This window comes from Peromyscus leucopus, chromosome 9 (assembly GCF_004664715.2).
Source record: "Peromyscus leucopus breed LL Stock chromosome 9, UCI_PerLeu_2.1, whole genome shotgun sequence".
Lineage (NCBI taxonomy): Eukaryota > Metazoa > Chordata > Mammalia > Rodentia > Cricetidae > Peromyscus > Peromyscus leucopus.
In genome coordinates, this window is record NC_051070.1 from 86,216,543 (window position 1) to 86,234,488 (window position 17,946).

General features: G+C 37.1%; 1 protein-coding gene across 8 annotated transcripts in view; it reads right to left on the reverse strand.

The window, feature by feature from the left end:
* Positions 1-17,946, reverse strand: part of Cfap20dc (CFAP20 domain containing) — a 262,891-nt gene that overhangs the window by 166,388 nt on the left and 78,557 nt on the right. For all 8 annotated transcript variants that reach the window (XR_005092211.1, XM_028853847.2, XM_028853846.2 and 5 more), the window contains one exon: positions 3,143-3,257. Coding sequence is in view for 7 of the 8 variants with exons in the window: in XM_028853847.2 (XP_028709680.1) it covers positions 3,143-3,257 (115 nt within the window). In the remaining variant the exon portion in view is untranslated. The remainder of the gene's footprint in view (positions 1-3,142; positions 3,258-17,946) is intronic.

The following is a 17,946-nucleotide window of genomic DNA, read 5'->3' on the forward strand; positions in this document are numbered from 1 at the left end:
ATTTGGAAGGTTAACATTTAAAGATAATTGAAACAGAAAGTGGTCTATATATAAATATTCAGATTGGTTTGGCTATAAGAATTTAATTGTATTGCCTGTTGGCACCTACAGGATTTAGCTACAGAACAGGAAAAGTGAACATTTCAGCAATTCTATTCTGAACCAGGGCTCCTCGAAGTCCCAGGCAGACAGCTGAGTAAAGTGGAAGGGTCTCAGGGCACTCGCATGCCTATAAGCTAAAAGGACTGAAATTCACAGCATGAAGTAGTCTCAGACTAGGAAACCTTAGGTGTCTCCAGAGGCCAACAGTCAGGAATTTTGTATGAGATCTTCAAATTTTTTAATGTTAGCTGATGTGCTTTTAGAATGCTCTGTTGAGGCTTACCATCAAGACAGATACAAATGATAATGGATAGAAAAAAAATGAATAATCTGCTCCCCGCCCCAAAGCAGAAAACTAAGGCAAGTATCACACTGACCAAGGGCAACAGGGATTCAGGGATGGCGTCCTGAATGAATGGGGTATGCTCAGCATCTCTAACTGCTTGGAATAAAAACTGTTCTTAAAACACTACTCAACTTTAGTTCAATAGACACTCATTGGGAAGAGAGTGTATCAACCTTCTGCTTCATCACTGTTGAATTTGGAGGAAAATGAGGAAAGTGAAAGCAAGTTCTCAGCATTTTTTGAACACTCCTAGACATTTGTTAAGTCACCAAGAACATTATGAAGCTTATATAATTTGGCTACAAAACCCTTATTATTTCATCAGGAGGTACATTAGACTTGTTAATTTGTACAGAAAGTATATGAGTACTTACTGTGTACCATGTATTGACAAAAACTAGGGCTAAAAGCTTAACAGGACATGTTAACAGTCTGATGGAGAAGACAGGCAAGTAAACAGGTGAGTGAAAGGCAGAATGAAAGAAACAGTTATGAGGGTTGGGAAATGCAAGGACAATGATGAGCAATTTCCACAGAGGACCAATCCATGGGCTTTATAGGAAGTAGCATTTGAAGTGCAAACAGCAGCTATGATCTTTACCCAGGGCTTACTGTACTACTAGGCACTCTTCTAAAAGCTTTATTATTAAAATATGTAAATCCCAACAACTTTGTGGTAGATATACTTTATATGCTTCATATTATCTGTATTTTACATAAAATGAACACAAGAATTTTCAGACTAGCAATATTATTATTATTAGTTTTATTAATTTTTGAGAATTTCATACATGAGCACTATATCTACATCATTAACCCCTCCATTTCCCAACTACTGTATCCCCCTCCCAAATTACTTAATTCTCATCTATTCTATAAATATTATATTTATGGAAATATACTTTATTAATATATATTAATATGTAATATTAATATATATATAAAAGCACACACATATATACACACAGACACATACATATACACACAAGTCCTATTGAGTCCATTGGCTTTGCTCATATGTACACATGTCCAGGAATGACCTATCTTTATACTGTACAAAGTATTTGCATTATGTATATGTTTAAATTATATATAAACACACACACATTTAAAAACACAGCAAGTGTCTCAAACCTAGTTCTTGTGTTTACTCTTGCAGAGGAAAGGGCACCACATATCTGCATGTACCCTGTGTACATGTGTCTCAGTTCATTTAGATACATGAACCTCAGGTTGCTTCACATCTATTCTTCTATTGCTACCACCCAGTCCTCATGAACAACAGCTCAAATTTCGGAAAGTGGTCACATTATTTTCACTTTCTACCCATTCAAATCATTGTAGACCTCACTATCAAAACAATTTCCTCCAACCACAGAACTGTTTTCCTTTTCTTTTTTTTTTTAATGTGTGTTTTGTGTTGGTAGGGATGAAACTCAGAATCTGATGCATACAAGGCAAGCTCTGTATCACATACCTACAGCCCAGCTTCACAGATTTAATAAGTTCCTCTTCTCCATCACAGTGTATGTGTGTGGAGGCCTGAAGTTGACATTATTATCTTTCTTGATTGCTCTTTATTTATCAAGACAGGGTCACTTGCTGAAACCAGAGCTCAGCAATTTTGATGAGTCAGCTGGACCCAGGGACCCCCACCCTCTGTTTCTGCCTCCTGAATGTTGGGATTCCAACTGGCTGCTACACTTACTTAGCTTTAATCTGGGTTCTGGGGATTTAAACTCCAATTCTCATGCTTAAGTAGTGAGAACACTTATCCACTGAGCCATCTCCCCAGTCCTATTCACATTTTATTTTGGAAGATCATACTAACTTTTCTGTTTATAAAACTTGTATGAAGCTTTCTTTTAAAATAAATTGGAGTTAAAAAAAAAAAAAGTGGGTCAGTCGGGCAGTGGTGGCACATGCCTTTAATCTCAGCACTTGGAAGGCTGAGGCAGGTGAATGTCTGTGAGTTCAAGCCCAGCCTGGTCTACAAAGTGAATTCCTGGACAGGTTCCAAAAAAAGCTACACAGAGAAAACCTGTCCAAAAAAAAAAAAAAAAAAAAACCAAACCAAACCAAAGAAGTGGGTCAATTTAACGTAAAGAATTAAGCATATTCTAGAACAGGTGGTACACAAACATGGTACTGTAAGCAGTACCATTAAAATAAAACTCAGACTGACCAGCACCTGAGAAAGTCTAGTCAACCACGCAGACCCTTCTGAAGTCTCCAGGAGGTTAAGTCTTCCACTGTGCCAGGCTTCTTCAGCTGTTTTAAATCTGATGATAATGATGACTAGCCTGTGCTTCTGAGAGATGTACCACTTCCAGCCTCCAAGCTTCTGCCCATGTCCCTTTGTCTGGGGTGCTAGGTCTCCTGTGTCTCCCTGTTTATATGCTTTCCAAGTCCACCCACTGCTGTCCCCTGAATGAAGCCTGCAGCTGGCCAACAATAATTTCCCTTTGACAGAGTTGGTGGCCTCTCCTTCCAGTGTGCTTCCTTCACAGCTTTGGTGACACTGAATTCAAATAGTATGCTTTACCTGGTAGATGTCAAGGGGCAGGGAGGAAAGGTGTGTGTTTTATTCACTTTTAATAGCATCATGGTACCTAACAAAAGGCCTTACACACAGAAAAGGCCCTTGTGAATTAAATTTAATCCTATTTTAGGCAACATTCATGTGATACTTACAATTTTACGCTTGATCATGAAGAGTGGGATTTTTGCATGAAGAGGGGTTGAGGACAGTTCCTTATGGACTGTTGATAAATACAATCTTCTTTTGATGTTTCCTAAATCAGTAATTCTGAAAAAAAAAAGACAAGAAAGAAGAAAGATTCCCATGAATTTAAAATACATTTCTTTGGATAATCATCAAAATGATATAATTCATCAAATAAGCCTTTTCCAACACGGAGTTCGAACACAGAAATGAAGAGTTGTCATTTTCTTTCAAGAAGTAATAAAATTTCTTTCTTAAATTCAAATTTCTCACAGGCCTGAATGTATAAATTCACTTAATATGCTAATTTATTTCATCACTCTACACCAGATTTCCACAGTCCTCCAGCCTATGAAAAAATTCAATTTGTATGAACTGAGAAACCGTTAGCCTTAATAACCATGCCTGTTCCAGCCCTGTAAGCTGGTGTTACCTTGGGACACACTGTCAGCTACTAAATAGGAAAACATTATGGGTTTCTCTCCCTAAGAGTGCACCTGTCATCTTACATAGGCTCTTAGTCTTTGTAGAGACAGACAAGAAGCACAAACTGTCGGTTTCACTTCCTAAGCACATATCTTCCAACTTGAATTTTAATACACAAGTTTATTGCTTACTATTCAGGTCACCCCACAATGATACCAAGGACAACAAATTTGAACATCTTTAATAGATTTAGACCATGGCCATGATCACAAAGATTAGGTTTGCTTCAAACTGAGAGAGGCTCATTTTTATATTCTGCTTCCTTTATGTCTCAAAGGTAACACACCAGGCTGAAAATCCACACACAGTCTCAGCTGCTGTGCCGCCAAGTTGATGCTTTTATAAAACCTTAGTTTTTATCTTAAAATAAATGGCTTCCCTATGGATGTATTACAAGCCCACTCTTCAATAAGTGTCAATTCCTCAAGGAGGCATTTCATTAAAAAAAACTATTATTAATATTTATAGTGTAATTATTTTAAAAAAATCAACAGTGTTTTTTGTCAGGCATGATGGGGTACACCTTTAATACCAGCACTTGGGAGGCAGAAGCAGATGGATTTAAGTGACTTTGATGCGAACCTTATCTACATAGACAGACCAACCCAGGCAGTGCTAGATGAGACCCTGTCTCAAATGAAGCAAAACAACAAACACAAACAAAAATCCCAACATAGTCAATTCTATAGTTCTTCTATGCTTCCCATTCCCTGCTTTTCTAATCTCATTATTACCTATAAAATACCTATAATCTCATTATTACTTGTAAAATAGTTTCTATATCCTGTGGGAAAATAGCTAGCACTAAAAATAATATGAGATGATTTCAGAGTACACTTCAGACCAAGAAAAAAAAATCCATTCCTCTTGCACTAAATGATAGCATCATTTAACTTAAAAATGAAAAAGTTGTCAATTCATCATCAATTAAAATTAAAGTTAAAATTCAACTGCAATAACACTTGTGTGGTCTTTCACATCAATGTTAAATGTGGTCTTTCCTTCACTTCAGATGCACACAACTGACCTGAAGTGCCAAAATAAATATATTAAAAATTCCATCTCATCCTTTTAAACGTTTTTGTGACTGTTACATATTGTAGTAGTATAGCAACATGTGTTTTAAAAACAAAAGCACCACTTGGTGGGTAGGCATAAATACCTTTCTCTTGGTGTAGAAGAGTCTGAAGATCTGTGTAAACTAGAGAATCGCCGAGAACACTGAGGCATGTGGGTGTGAGTGAGAACATTTCTAAAGAGGTTCAACCGAGAGGGAAGGACTTGCTCTGAATGTGGGCTGGAGCCAGGCTGAGGAAACAGACCAAGGGGGAGTCCAACAGAAATTCAGCAGTCTCTACTTCCTGGCCCACCATGAGGTGAAGTGGGCTGCTCTGCCACACCTAACCTGCCACGGTAGAAGGACCTTTTGAAATCACAAATTAAATATCGCCCCCACCCCAAAGCTGTCTTTGTGAACTATTCTGTCAGGAATAGGAAGAGAGCAGATACTACAATGTTTCTTCTAGGGAGGATGCAAATAGGAGGCCCCAACCCTTTGGATTATGTAGAAAATGGAGAAAGGCTGACATTGGACCAATGAAATGCAGATCAACAAGGGATAAGCAGGGCAATACTTTACCATTGGGAAATGCATTAAGGGGCCTCTTGCAGGCCCCCATGTCAAACTTAGTTTAGTCATTCCCTGTCACTATGGGGGAAACTTATCCCCAGAGCAATTATGGAAAAAAAAAATACTGCTCTGGATGATACAATAGCTTTAGAAATGAAACAAAAGTTCCAGGAGAAACCATAAAATGAATATTTTGGCAGACTTCAATGAATGATCAAAGACCAAGGCTATGAGTGTGAATAAATGATATTGTAATTGAAGGTCTTCTGGACACAGGGGCAGGTATAACTATAATTACACCAGAATCATGGCATCCAAATTGGCCTCTTTAGGAGTAATATGTTCAGTTTTTAGGAATTAGAACCTTATTGTAGGTAAAACAAAGCACAAGATGGGTTGAATGTATAGGGCTTGAAGAACAAAGAGGAAAGTTGAAGCCATATGTGGCTAATATAGCAATGAATTTATAGGGATGTGATTTGTTACAGTAGTGGAATATTCAGATTAACATTCCTCCAATCTCAGAAACAAATCATAGACTAACGTATATTTCTAGAAAAAGTACTAAAAGGTATTGTAACAAACAGCCACTGACAATTCAGGCTGTACAAAAACAGGTAAACAACAGCTGCTGATCTTTCAGAAGTACTAACAGCCCTACCTTTAAAATGGTTAACTTATACGCCTGTCTAGGTAGAACAATGGCCTTTGACATCAGAAAAATTACAGGCCTGAGAATAGCAGGTACAGGAGCAGCTAAATGGTCACCACATTGAAGAATCAACCAGTTCTTGGAATTGTTCTGTATTTGTTACTAAAAAGAAATCTGGAAAATGGAGAATGCTGACAGATTTGAGAGTCATAAATAAAGTAATTTAGCTGATGGATTTTCTACAACCTAGAATTCCTTTGCCCTTCCTGTTACCTAAAGGATGGCCTATTATGGTTATTGACTTAAAAGACTGTTTCTTCACTATACTACTACAAGAAAGGGATAGGGAAAAATCTTCCTTCACGGTGCCTACTTATAATAATCTCAGCCTGTTAAAAGATATCAATGGAAGGTTCTCCCACAAGGGATACTAAACAGCCCCACTCTCTGCCAATATTTTCTGTGACAGCCATTGGAAATAATTTGTGTACAGTTTCCTCAATCTATAATTTACCATTATATGAATGATATTTTGTTAGATGATTCAAATGTAGGCACTTTAGAAAAAAATGTTTAAATATGTAAAGAAAGTTTTGCCTTGCTGGGGATTACAAATTGCTTCTGAAAAAATACAAAGAGGAGATTCTATTAATTATTTAGGATATAAAATACATCTACAAAATATTCAACCCCAAAAGATACAAATTAAGAGAGATCAACTGTGGACTCTTAATGACTTTCAAAGATTGTTGGGAGATCTTACTCATCTACAGCACACTATTGGAGCAACAACGTAAGAACTAAGTAATTTGTTTCAAACCTTAAAAGGTGACAAGGACTTAAATAGTCTGAGATAATTAGCAGCAAGAATTAGCAAGCAATTCTGAGAGAGAATTGGTTTTAGTGGAAAAGAAATTATAGGATGCACATATAGATCAATTGGATCCAGAGCTTGATTGCCTTCTGGTTATATAACCCTCTATGCATTCCCCTACAGAGATTTTAATGCAGAGGGAAGATATTATCTTAGAATGGATATTTCTCCTACACAAACAGACTAAAAAATTAAGGACATATGTGGAAAAAGTTTCTGAGTTGATTCTAAAAGAAAATTAAGACTTCATCAGTTGACAAGAATGGACCCAACAGAAATTGTAGAACCCTTTACTAATGCTGAAATTCCCTCTTTGTGGGCAAAAAAATGAATACTGACAGAAAGCTTGCAGTAATTTTTTGGGAGACATTAACAACAAATATCCCCAAAGCAAGAGATTTCAATTCATAAAAGGAGCCAGTTGAGTCCTTCTTCACATTGTATGTGGAACACCAATAACCAGAGCTCCTACATTCTATACTCACACAAATAAATCAGGAAAGGCAGGTTACAAATCAAGAAATTTAAGTAAAGTGGCTCAAACCCCTTAAGATTCTGTCCAAAAGTCAGAATTATATGCTATTCTCATGGTATTGATGTACTTTACAGAATCTTTTAACACAGTTACTGACTCTCAATATGCAGAAAGAGTTGTTTTACACATTGAAACCTCTGAACATATTCCTGTTGAATCTGAATTAGCTTTGCTATTTATATAGTTACAGGAAACAGTCAGGAATAGGAATCATCCCATATATATAACACATATTAGATCCCATATGAGTCTGCCAGGACCTCTATGGTGAAATTGATGTTACTATTAGGAAATGTGCTGGAGGCCTCAGAGTTTCATAAAAGACATCGTATTAATATCAAGAGTTTGAAAAAGGATTTTTCCATCACTTGGCAAGAAGCCAAGGAAATTATAAGAAAATGTCCTACTTGTTCCTTGTATAATCAAACTCTACTACCTGCAGGAATAACCCTAAGAAGACTCAAAGAAATGAAGTCTGGCAGATGAATGTGTTTCATTTTGCAGTATTTGGAAAATTAAAATATGTACAGCATATCATAGATATATATTCAGGATTGCAATGGGCAGTTGCTTTGAGTTTGGAAAAGGTCAATTCTGTAATTACACATCTATTAGAAGTCATGGCCATCATGGGAATACCTCTACAAATTAAGACTGACAATGCTCCAGCATATGTCTCTAGTAAAATGAAACAGTTTTTTTTTCTTATCATAATATAAAGCATATTACAGGTATACCACACAATCCAACAGGCCAAGCAGTTACAGAAAGGTCAAATTGGACTTTAAAAGAAATGCTAAACAAGCAGAAAGGGGTAATAAAGACCACAAGAGACAAAGTGCATAGTGCCTTATTAACTTTAAATTCTAAATGCTAATGAGAAAGGAACAACAGCTGCAAAGAGACGCTGGGCAAAAGAAAAAAACTACTGAGTTAAATCAGCCTATATACTTTAAAGATTTGTTGACCTCAGAATGAAAACCAGGATATGTGTTGCGTTAGGGAAGGGGTTTTGCTTTTGTTTCCACAGGTGAAGAAATGTTATAGATACCATCAAAAAAAATTCAATTCAAACAGGAGAAACCTCTTGACGAGGAGAAGTGATAGCTCATTCACCAATGTGACAATTCTACAAGTTGTAAGGAAAACTCATCTAAGAAGGCTTGGGGCAGGGTTCTGTTTTGTTCTTTACAGGAGAATTAAAGTATTCACCATAAAGGATGTCAAGGACCTTTGGACATAAAGACATCTAAAGAAGAAGAAAGACATCTAAAGAAGAAGGGCGAACTGTCTGGAAAAATTTACCAAGAAAGGAAACAATCTGGCATAAGGGTATAGTTACTTCTACAAGGTAAAATCTCTTTACCTCTCGAAATATTTGTTGTCCCAACTCAATTAAAAACTAAATAGGGCTCTGGAGTTGTGGTGTGGCTCTCTCCTTCTCTAAACCCAAGCATGTTGTTAAAGGAAAAATTCAGAGTCTGTGTCTCATATCAGAAGAGCCACCTGGTATGGAAAAGAAGGAAACCAAAATCTAGGGACTATTGTTTTCACAAATCTCTTTCCCCTCATACTTATTTTGACTTTTTAGAACCTTTCTTTAGGTACAATACTATCTTAATATTTAAATTTTCCATTTTAATATTAATAATGTTTAAGTTTTCCAGTGAACAAAAAAATTCCCTAACATCGATCCCCGAAGTCTCCAAAAAGATGATGGGGCCCCACAACAATTCTACCTTGATCATAATAATGTCATTGAGTCAGTCGATAAATGCCAAGAGCCATCCCTGGTGGTGGATGGGTCCTGCAAAGGATGTAAGGAGTTGGTGGGGGAATGAAGTGAGCCAGTCTATAGTGGTCGGGAGAATCTTGTAGCCTGACTGACTAGCAGCCAGAGTGTTTCTTTATTTGTACAGAATTTAGTAAGCAGGGATACATTCATGATGTTCCAAAATATAGATCATATCATTTTTGGTTTTGGACATGTATTTCACTTCCTTTTGCTCAATTTTTTAGTCACCAATAGTAAAATACGACAGAACAGAGTTATCATTTCCAATCATTTCCCCTCAAGTTTTGACATCATTAATAAACAGAGTTATCATTCCTACTCATGCTTCAAGGACACTAGACCAAAACAAAATCTTCAACCACCTTGGTCCCAAGCAGTGTCTTATTAACTCTTAGTGGTCAGAGTACCCAGGAAAAATCCTCAGGCCAAAGCTGCTGCAGTTATTATTCAAATTCTGCCATAATACAATCAAAGTTCACATTTACATCTTTATAGAATTTGTCTATATGTCTAATTCTGGCATTCTATTGTTCCTTGGTCATATGACATTATAGTTGCTCTAAATGAGCCAAATTTTCTAAGAGATGGAGGTCCTGACACCTCATACTTTGATCATCTTTCCACTCCATACTTTGCTTATCAATTTGTCTCTATGTAGGACAGAATTGTATGCCACGTAGTTGTCTGAGTATACAGTGGAAAGAGGCTTGTAATCTGAACTGTGGACAACTCCTCTAGTCCACCGAATCTTGTTGACTTTTTTGAGTCTACTTTGTTTTCATTAACTTGTTCCTGAGTAAGTACAGGGATAGATGTTTCAAGAATGTTTCATATCCTCATAAAGAGACCTCTGGCTTCTTTATGTGTCACAACCTCCAAGGCGTAAGGAAGACCTTCAAGTAGATAAAGATATCTTCCTCAAAGTGGACAGGGAGCAGGATAGTATGTTCAGGATTTTCCTGGGGGGAAGCTTAGAAGCAGCATTCCTGGGAGAAGGCATGAATGATTCATAAGAAATTTTCCATCAATCCAACATCCTCAAATTGTACAAATATTAAAAGTGCCCCAAGTATGCAACAGATGGGGATGAAAACCAAAAGTGGCATGGCAGCCATCATGTGACTCAGCTTTGATGGATCTTTGTCAAGCAGCTGTGCTTGCTTTATGATTTCTGACATTACATCTAGATATGGCTGTGCCAGATAAACACCACCCAAAGATCAGCTTTGGACTACATACTGCTCAAGACAATTCTAAAGCAGCTAGAGACACGGTCCACCCTCTTGCACCACTCCAGCTAGAACTTCAGATAAGCTTTACCTATTACTCAGAGACTGCCTACAAATGTTGCAGCTAGTTCTCCTAAGACTTAACCCTTGTTTCAGTTCTTACAGGGTCCCATAGAAACAGCCATGCCCCCCAGATATCATGAAGTAATTCTAAGAACAAGATGCCACTTTCCCTATATGTGTGTGTGGGTGGAGTGGGGAGTGGGGGGTTGGGTTTTCCTCAGGGTGATGGATAATTGTCATCTGTAGGGGGTTGGTAATAAGTTGTTATAGGGTTGGAGGCAGAACAATAGAGATTAAACTCCGGGATCTCATTTGGTTAAAAAAAAGAGGATAGGCATGACTGGATTAAAATATAGACTATTAGTTTTAAATAATTATCATTGGTATGGATTTTTTTTATATTATATAAATTATTTTTGTTACATTATACAAATGTTCCTCTGTTTAAGATATTTTGAATATTGATGCAAATGTAAAATTATGTTTGTCATACTGTATATATGTTACTATTTCTGTTTAAGGTATTTTTGTATACTGATACAAATGTAAAGTTTTATTTGTCATACTCTATATATGTTTCTACTTCTGTTTAGGATATTTTTGTATATTGATGCAAATGAGGGTTATTTTTGCCATACTGCATTTTACATTTCTACCTCTGGTTAAGATATTTTTGCATAATGTCACAATTACAAGGTTATTGTTCTAATACTGTACATCTGTTTCTATTTTTACATAAGGTATTACCTCTACAGCTTGTTTATTTTTATAATGCGAAGCTTCAGTCCTTAAGCTACATAGGTTAATAAGAACTACAGGTTAATTGTCACCCATGTCTGTCAAATTTATAGTCATGTTAGGTTTTCCAGATCATACAGAGATATATTTCAAATAGATAGGCCATTTTCAAACACTTCAAAGTCCTAGAGAATATGGCATTTAAAATGTTTTAGTAACCTAGAATTATTTTGATGTGAGAAATATCTTCTTCCGGCAGCACAGATCTACTCCTGAGAAGATAATGGGCACCGAAGATACTCCATATGGAGTTTGTTTTCTTTTTGGCAAAACTGGCCTACTGGGCAAGAAACTCCCCTTGCCTCAACTGCTGACAGTAAGTATGCTGTCCAATCTGGACAAGCAGGACACAAAGAAAAGTGACTGTTGAACTTTGCCAAAGCAGGGTAGGACAGCCCTTCAAAATTTCCTGCTTCTGAAAAAGGTTTGTGAGATATTCTAGACTTATAAGCCAAAGTTGTATGCCCCAATATTACAGAGAAAACTTGGGTAACTGTCAAGGCAGTGAGCTGTTTCTGCCATTCCTTACATTTTTGGAAATCGATTGCTTACACTTCCTGCTTACTCAGGTAATACTATTTTCCTTCTCAGGTCTTTGATGGGGTTGAAGACTGGATAGTTACAGTCACAATCCTCCCTAATCTTAGCTGAGAGCATATCAGGTACAAAACTTAGATTCTTCGGGAAAGGACAACATCTCTATAAAGACTATCAATAACCTATGGTCTGGACCTCAAGAATGTATTCCTTACTTTGTAATTGTTCTTGTTATATGTAGTTTCAATTTTTGTTAAGATTATTACCTTTACTTCCTTCTGGACAATACATGTTAATAGTTTTATTGTATATAGCTTTTACTAGGTTAGGATTAGAACTTTCCTTTTAATTTTAGAGCACCCTCTCCTTAGTCCCACTCTGCTTTTATATAATCATTAAAGTTCTGGGATGCTTATATATATGTGCTAAGGATTAACCTAAAATCTTGTGCATGCTAAGCAGGTACTCTATCACTCTGCTACCCCCCTTCATTCCTATTTTACTATTGGTATCTTTTAATGTAAAAAGTTGACTTGAAAATCATATCCTATTTACAGAACAGTATGAAGTATCACATATAAAGACATGTCTGCCCTTTGCATTTGTTTACGTGGCTACTTTTGATCAGCATAACTTCTGACTTTCAGGAAGGCCTGTTCTCATTACATACTTTTATTTTCCACATTCCAAAAACAAACAAACAAAAATCCTTGTCTAATATAAACTTGTAAGCACACATTTCTGTTTCTTTTGAGATCTTTCAAAACTTACCATTTTGCATTTATCCTACGAACCATCCCAAATTAGTTTCTCTGTGTTGTATGAGATGGGGCAGAGTAATATATTCTCTCTCTCTCTCTCTCTCTCTCTCTCTCTCTCTCTCTCTCTCTCTCTCTCTTTCTGTTTTCAGTTGTCTTACTACCATTTCTTCAACTTTCTTTACTCATGGAAATTCCATGGTCCTCTGTTGAAAACGTATTGACCATATTAATCTACTCTATTTTCTACTGCTATAATGAAATGTTGAAGCTGGGTAACTTTATTTTAATAGGTTTATGTAACTTTATTTTAAATGAGGTTTATTAGCTTAAATAATTATGGGTGCTCAAAGGCCTGGTATCTGCATCAGCTCAGCTATGCTAAGGGACCCACTGCAGATGGTAGATGACACTACATATCAGGAGTGGATATAGGAGGACAATTACATTATGAGAGAGGAAGCCAGAGAACAATTTAGGAACTGGACTCACTCTCTGAACAACTCACACTTGCAAAAACTCAAGGTTCCTCAAAATCTACCTTAATTTGTTTGAAGGCAACATCTGAAATGACCTAAGCTCTTCCCACAAGACCACTGTGGAGGCCCATAAAAGGTTTTCTAGTGAGATATAAGCTTGCTTTACCCAGCAAAGCTGCCTTAGAAGATTGTTTGACCATGTATATGGTTTCTAGGTGACTGGAAGGGTCTACACTTGGCTCTACCCCTTGGCATTCCTATAAATAGCCCTTTAGAAAAGACAGACAGGGCCAGTGGATAAAGATCCAGGCCATCCAAAGGCTATCCTGTGTTTGTAAGTGTTTAATCTCCTCTCTATCCTTCTATGTAAATCTCTTATCCCTCACTCCTCTAGAGTACCCTGGGGTAAAATGTGGGAGGCGGTCTCTCAGCTGGTCTCCCATAGATGGCACCAGGAACATGGACCAGGGACTTTGCATGAGGAGTGTCAGGGGGTGTCATGGGTATAAGGAAGCATGCCTGATAAGGAATTAAAAATAAAGAGGATGCTATTTTATTCTTGGGTATGAAAGTGAGGCACTGGAATGACGAAGTTGAAAGTGAGTGAAGCTACTGTGTACATTTCTCTCTATCTAGGTTTCTTTCTTTTTTTTTTCTCTTTCTTAATTTCTATCTATAAAAATTAAGAAAAAAATGTAAGGTAGAATATAGGAATATAGTATAAGAAGAAATTTAGAATAAGAGTTGAATTAGGAATATTGGGTAAAAAGAAACTTTGGGTAAGGTAGAATAACGTGAGCAAAAAGACAGAGGAACTATGTCCTTGATTTCCAACTATGGGGCTATGAACACAAACTCCTGGGGAAGAATCAGAGAAAATGTATCAAAGATGAGAAAAACAGGCAGAAAAAGATACTCATGGAAGCTTTTGGCCTGTGGATAGCTTAGCTTTAAGCCCTGAGTGGCAGGAAAAAAAAATTTCCCTGAGGTAGACAAAGGAGGAATTGAAAGACTTAAAAAACTTAGTAATCTTTCTCTAAAAAAACCAAAAGCTTTTCATGTTTTCATTTTCAGATCTTTTTTTGTTCCTGTAAGGGCAAAATTAGATTCACCTGGAAATAACATCTATTTGTATGGTAAAATCACCAGTAATTGCTCTAAGAAAAAACAAAAAACCTCTTGGAAACATAGCAAATCCTCTTTGCTAGTTCTGTCTCTCTTTCAAGCCAGTAAAAACAGCAGTCAGAATCCCCTGCGGCCAGAGTCTACACCCAAGAAAGTGTAGGCAGAAAGCTGGGCAGAACTGCCTCTGAGCTGGTGCAGGACCCAGGGAAGAGCTGCTAGTGTAGAAGCAGTTACAAGAGAAACTAGGCCTTGGCTAAGGCATCAGGGACTTCTACATCTTGGGGGAGAGGAGAAGCAGAGACAATCAGAAGATCTATGGGGGGTGACGACGACAAAATCTTACTGAAAAAGTTTTATTTCAAGAACTTTTTTTTTTTTTTTCAAGACAAGGTTTCTTTGTGTAGCTTTGCACCTTTCCTGGAACTCACTTGATAGCCCAGGCTGGCCTCAAACTCACAGAGATTCGCCCGCCTCTGCCTCCCGAGTGCTGGGATTAAAGGCTTGTGCCACTTTGACCTTCTTTCACTGACCCAGTAAAGCAGGGGAGGAAAGCTTCAGGAAGTTTTCACTTCCGGCAACAAGCACCTGTCTGAATGCACGTGGTCAGGCATGATCTGTTCCAGGGACGGTGCCAGATGAAAAGCTTAATCTTGACTTAAAAACCTCCTGTGATAAAATAGCAGAAACTTGATTTTGCCTGTGTGAACGAAACCTTGGGAGTAACGGCCACCACTGGCTGCAGGTGAGTTTTCTCCCAGACCCAGAAAGGCAACCTGGGAAATGCAGTTCAAAAAGCAGCTTGGGAAATGCAGTGACAATATAGAGATAGGAAGTTTGGGAAGTGAAGTCTGTAACAGAGATGCCAGTACTACACTGCTCCAAAACTCAGTTTTTGTTTTGTTTTGGTTTTTTTTTTCAGCTCAAAATGCTATTTTTTCCACAAGCTTTATTAGCTTGTCTCCAGGGAATGAGAAACAGGCAAACAGCTTGCCTGTCAGGAGGCAATAAAAATGCTAATATCATTTGTCAAGGAGTCATTTTGAAGTCCTTTAAAAACAAGGGAAAGTGGTCCTTACACTGGGAAATTGCTTCAGCTTTGGAAAAAAAAACTTACGGGATTGAGTTGTGCTAAAAATGCAAGAGGGAAATATTGGCATCATTAAAAACACTCACAGTAATCTTAAGAAGTAGCTTTAAAAATTAAAAAGAGGGAATTTTACCCAATTTTACCCTCAGTTAAGCTTAGAGCCACTGATAAAGTAGGCTCTGACTTCAAACTCTCAAGAAAACTTTCAGAATGCTATCAAAGCTCACTATAAACTCCGAACTTAAGAAATGATTTGTGTACTTCCTGTCTTAATAGTTCATTTAAGAAATCTCTTCTAAAAGAGTCACATAGAGTTTGCTTTTGAATGTAAGTTAGTTCTGTTAAGAGATTCTTCTAGATGCATGTTAAAGTTTATAAAGTAGTTCTATAACGTTTTTTCTTGAATAAAAGAAAGTTAAGAAAGTAAAAAGTGTAACTAATGTAAAAAGTGTAAATATTGAATGTAAAAAGTATAAATGTTGAATGTAGTTTGTAAAAAGTATATAGTGATGTTCATATTAGAATTGTTTTTTTTTGTTTGTTTGTTTTTGTTTTTTTTTGGTTTTTTGAGACAGGGTTTCTCTGTGTAGCTTTGTGTCTTTCTGGGATCTCACTCTGTAACCCAGGCTGGCCTCGAACTCACAGAGATCTGCCTGCCTCTGCCTCCCGAGTGCTGGTAATTGTTTTTATTACTCTATCAATATCTGTCTAGTCTGGACAAATTAGATAACATTAATTTTTAAATGATAAACTAAACCAATCACATCAGAAGCATCTTGAAGTTTTTATTATTATTTTACCTTCAGATACATTTGAATACTCTTTATGATAGCTTAGAATATAATTTTATGATTTCAGTGGCCCCTGGAAAACTTAAGTGAAAGTGTCATAATTTTAGGGGAACTTTTCTGTCTTCTTCCCAGTAGTTTCCATTCTTTCTGTTTCTGTTTGGAAAGGGGTAGACCTCCCACAAAGGGAAAACCTCCCACAATCAAGTGAGTTTGTAAAAGTGTCTTTATAATTAGCATGGGGTTTGTGTTTACTTGAGCAGATACTTTGAAATGACTGTTTTCTCCTGGGAATCAAAACTGTCTCTTGAAAGTTTTATTGAACATCTGTTAGGAGAGAGTTTTGATCCAGGAAAGGGGCTTGGTGCAGCTAAGACTGCTGTGATCACCTTAGATTCATTCCAATAAGGATATTTCATCTTTATTATCCTCTACTCCTTTACTAGGAGGTGGGGCAGCTATGGAGATCGCTGTGGATGTTTGCAAGCTCAGTAGGAACCTGGCTCAGAGCTGAGTTAAGCTCTGTACCCCCTCTTTCCAGAGGCTGATAGTCAAAGAAGGGCAACTTTCTTCTTGATAACTTCTTGAATGTATGCATGTACAATTAATCATGAAGAATGACTTAAGACAGGCACAGTCTATCTGAGGGGGCTGGGTGCCCTTTTTTATGTCAAGAAAGGGGAACTGTGGATGCCCACAAAGGTTTCCGAGTGAGATCTAAGCTTGCTTTACCCAGCAGAGCTGCATTAGAGGATTGCTTGACCATGTGCATGATTTCTAGGTAATTGGAAGGGTCTACTCTTGACTGAACTGGGGTAGGTCTTTTGCTCCACCCCTTCGCATTCCTTACAAACAGTCCTTTGGAAGAGACAGAAGGGGCCAGGGGATAAGGGTCCAGGCCCTCCCAAAGCTATCCTGTGTTTCTGTTTATCTCCGCTCTATCCTTCTATCTAAATCTCTTATCTTTCTCTCCTCAGGAGTACCCTGGGGTAAAATGTGGGAGCTGTTCTCCTAGCTGGACTCCCACAGACCACTCTAGTTTGGGGGAGGGGAGGGCGGTCATGCTATACAGGAAATTCTGGAGGAAGCACTACATTCAAGTGACACTATACCAGCATATGTATGAATCTATTTTTGGACTATTCCTTGACCAACAATATTTTCAGTGTTCATTTGTTTTTTTTTTTCTTATATCAACAACATACTCTTTTTATTACTACAGATTAAAAGTAAGTCTGGTTTTGTTCAAAGCTTGTTTAGTCTTTGCTTTTCTATGCAGTTGAAGATCTAGTTATATTTAAAATTAAGTTTGTTGGCTATATTAAATTGAATCTAAAAGTCAATTTGGAAAAATAATATTGAGTTTTCCAATCTAGTCATGAGAAATACATCTGCATCACTTAGAATTTGTCTAATTTTTCTTATTGTTTATTGTTTGCATTTTATAAATTATGTACATTTAAAAAATATTTCTAGATATTTGGGACTTTACTTCTTGCACTATTGGAAATGATATTTGTAATTTGATTTTGTGGCCATTTGCCACTGTTATAGAGGGATCGATTTATGTTTGTATGCAGACCTTGTTATTAGACATTGCTTCATTCATTCATGTGTTCAGTCAATGCTCTGCATGTCTGATTTGCTAAATAATCATGTCATCTGTGTATAAAGACTTTTTGGTTCTGCTTTTTCACTCTTTACACTTCTGTTTCATTTTGTGCCATTATTACATGAGTGTGAGGATTTTTACAGTTATAGTTATAAACAGGAAAGAATGGGGCTAAAAGTGAAATATCTAAATCCATATCATGTGTACAACCAGCCTACCATTTCCACAAAGCTGCTCATTTACTCTTCTCAATAATTCTATGAAATGAGACTCAGGATTCACTGCTTACCACTGTAGTGAGGGGCTCAGAGACATTGAAGAACCT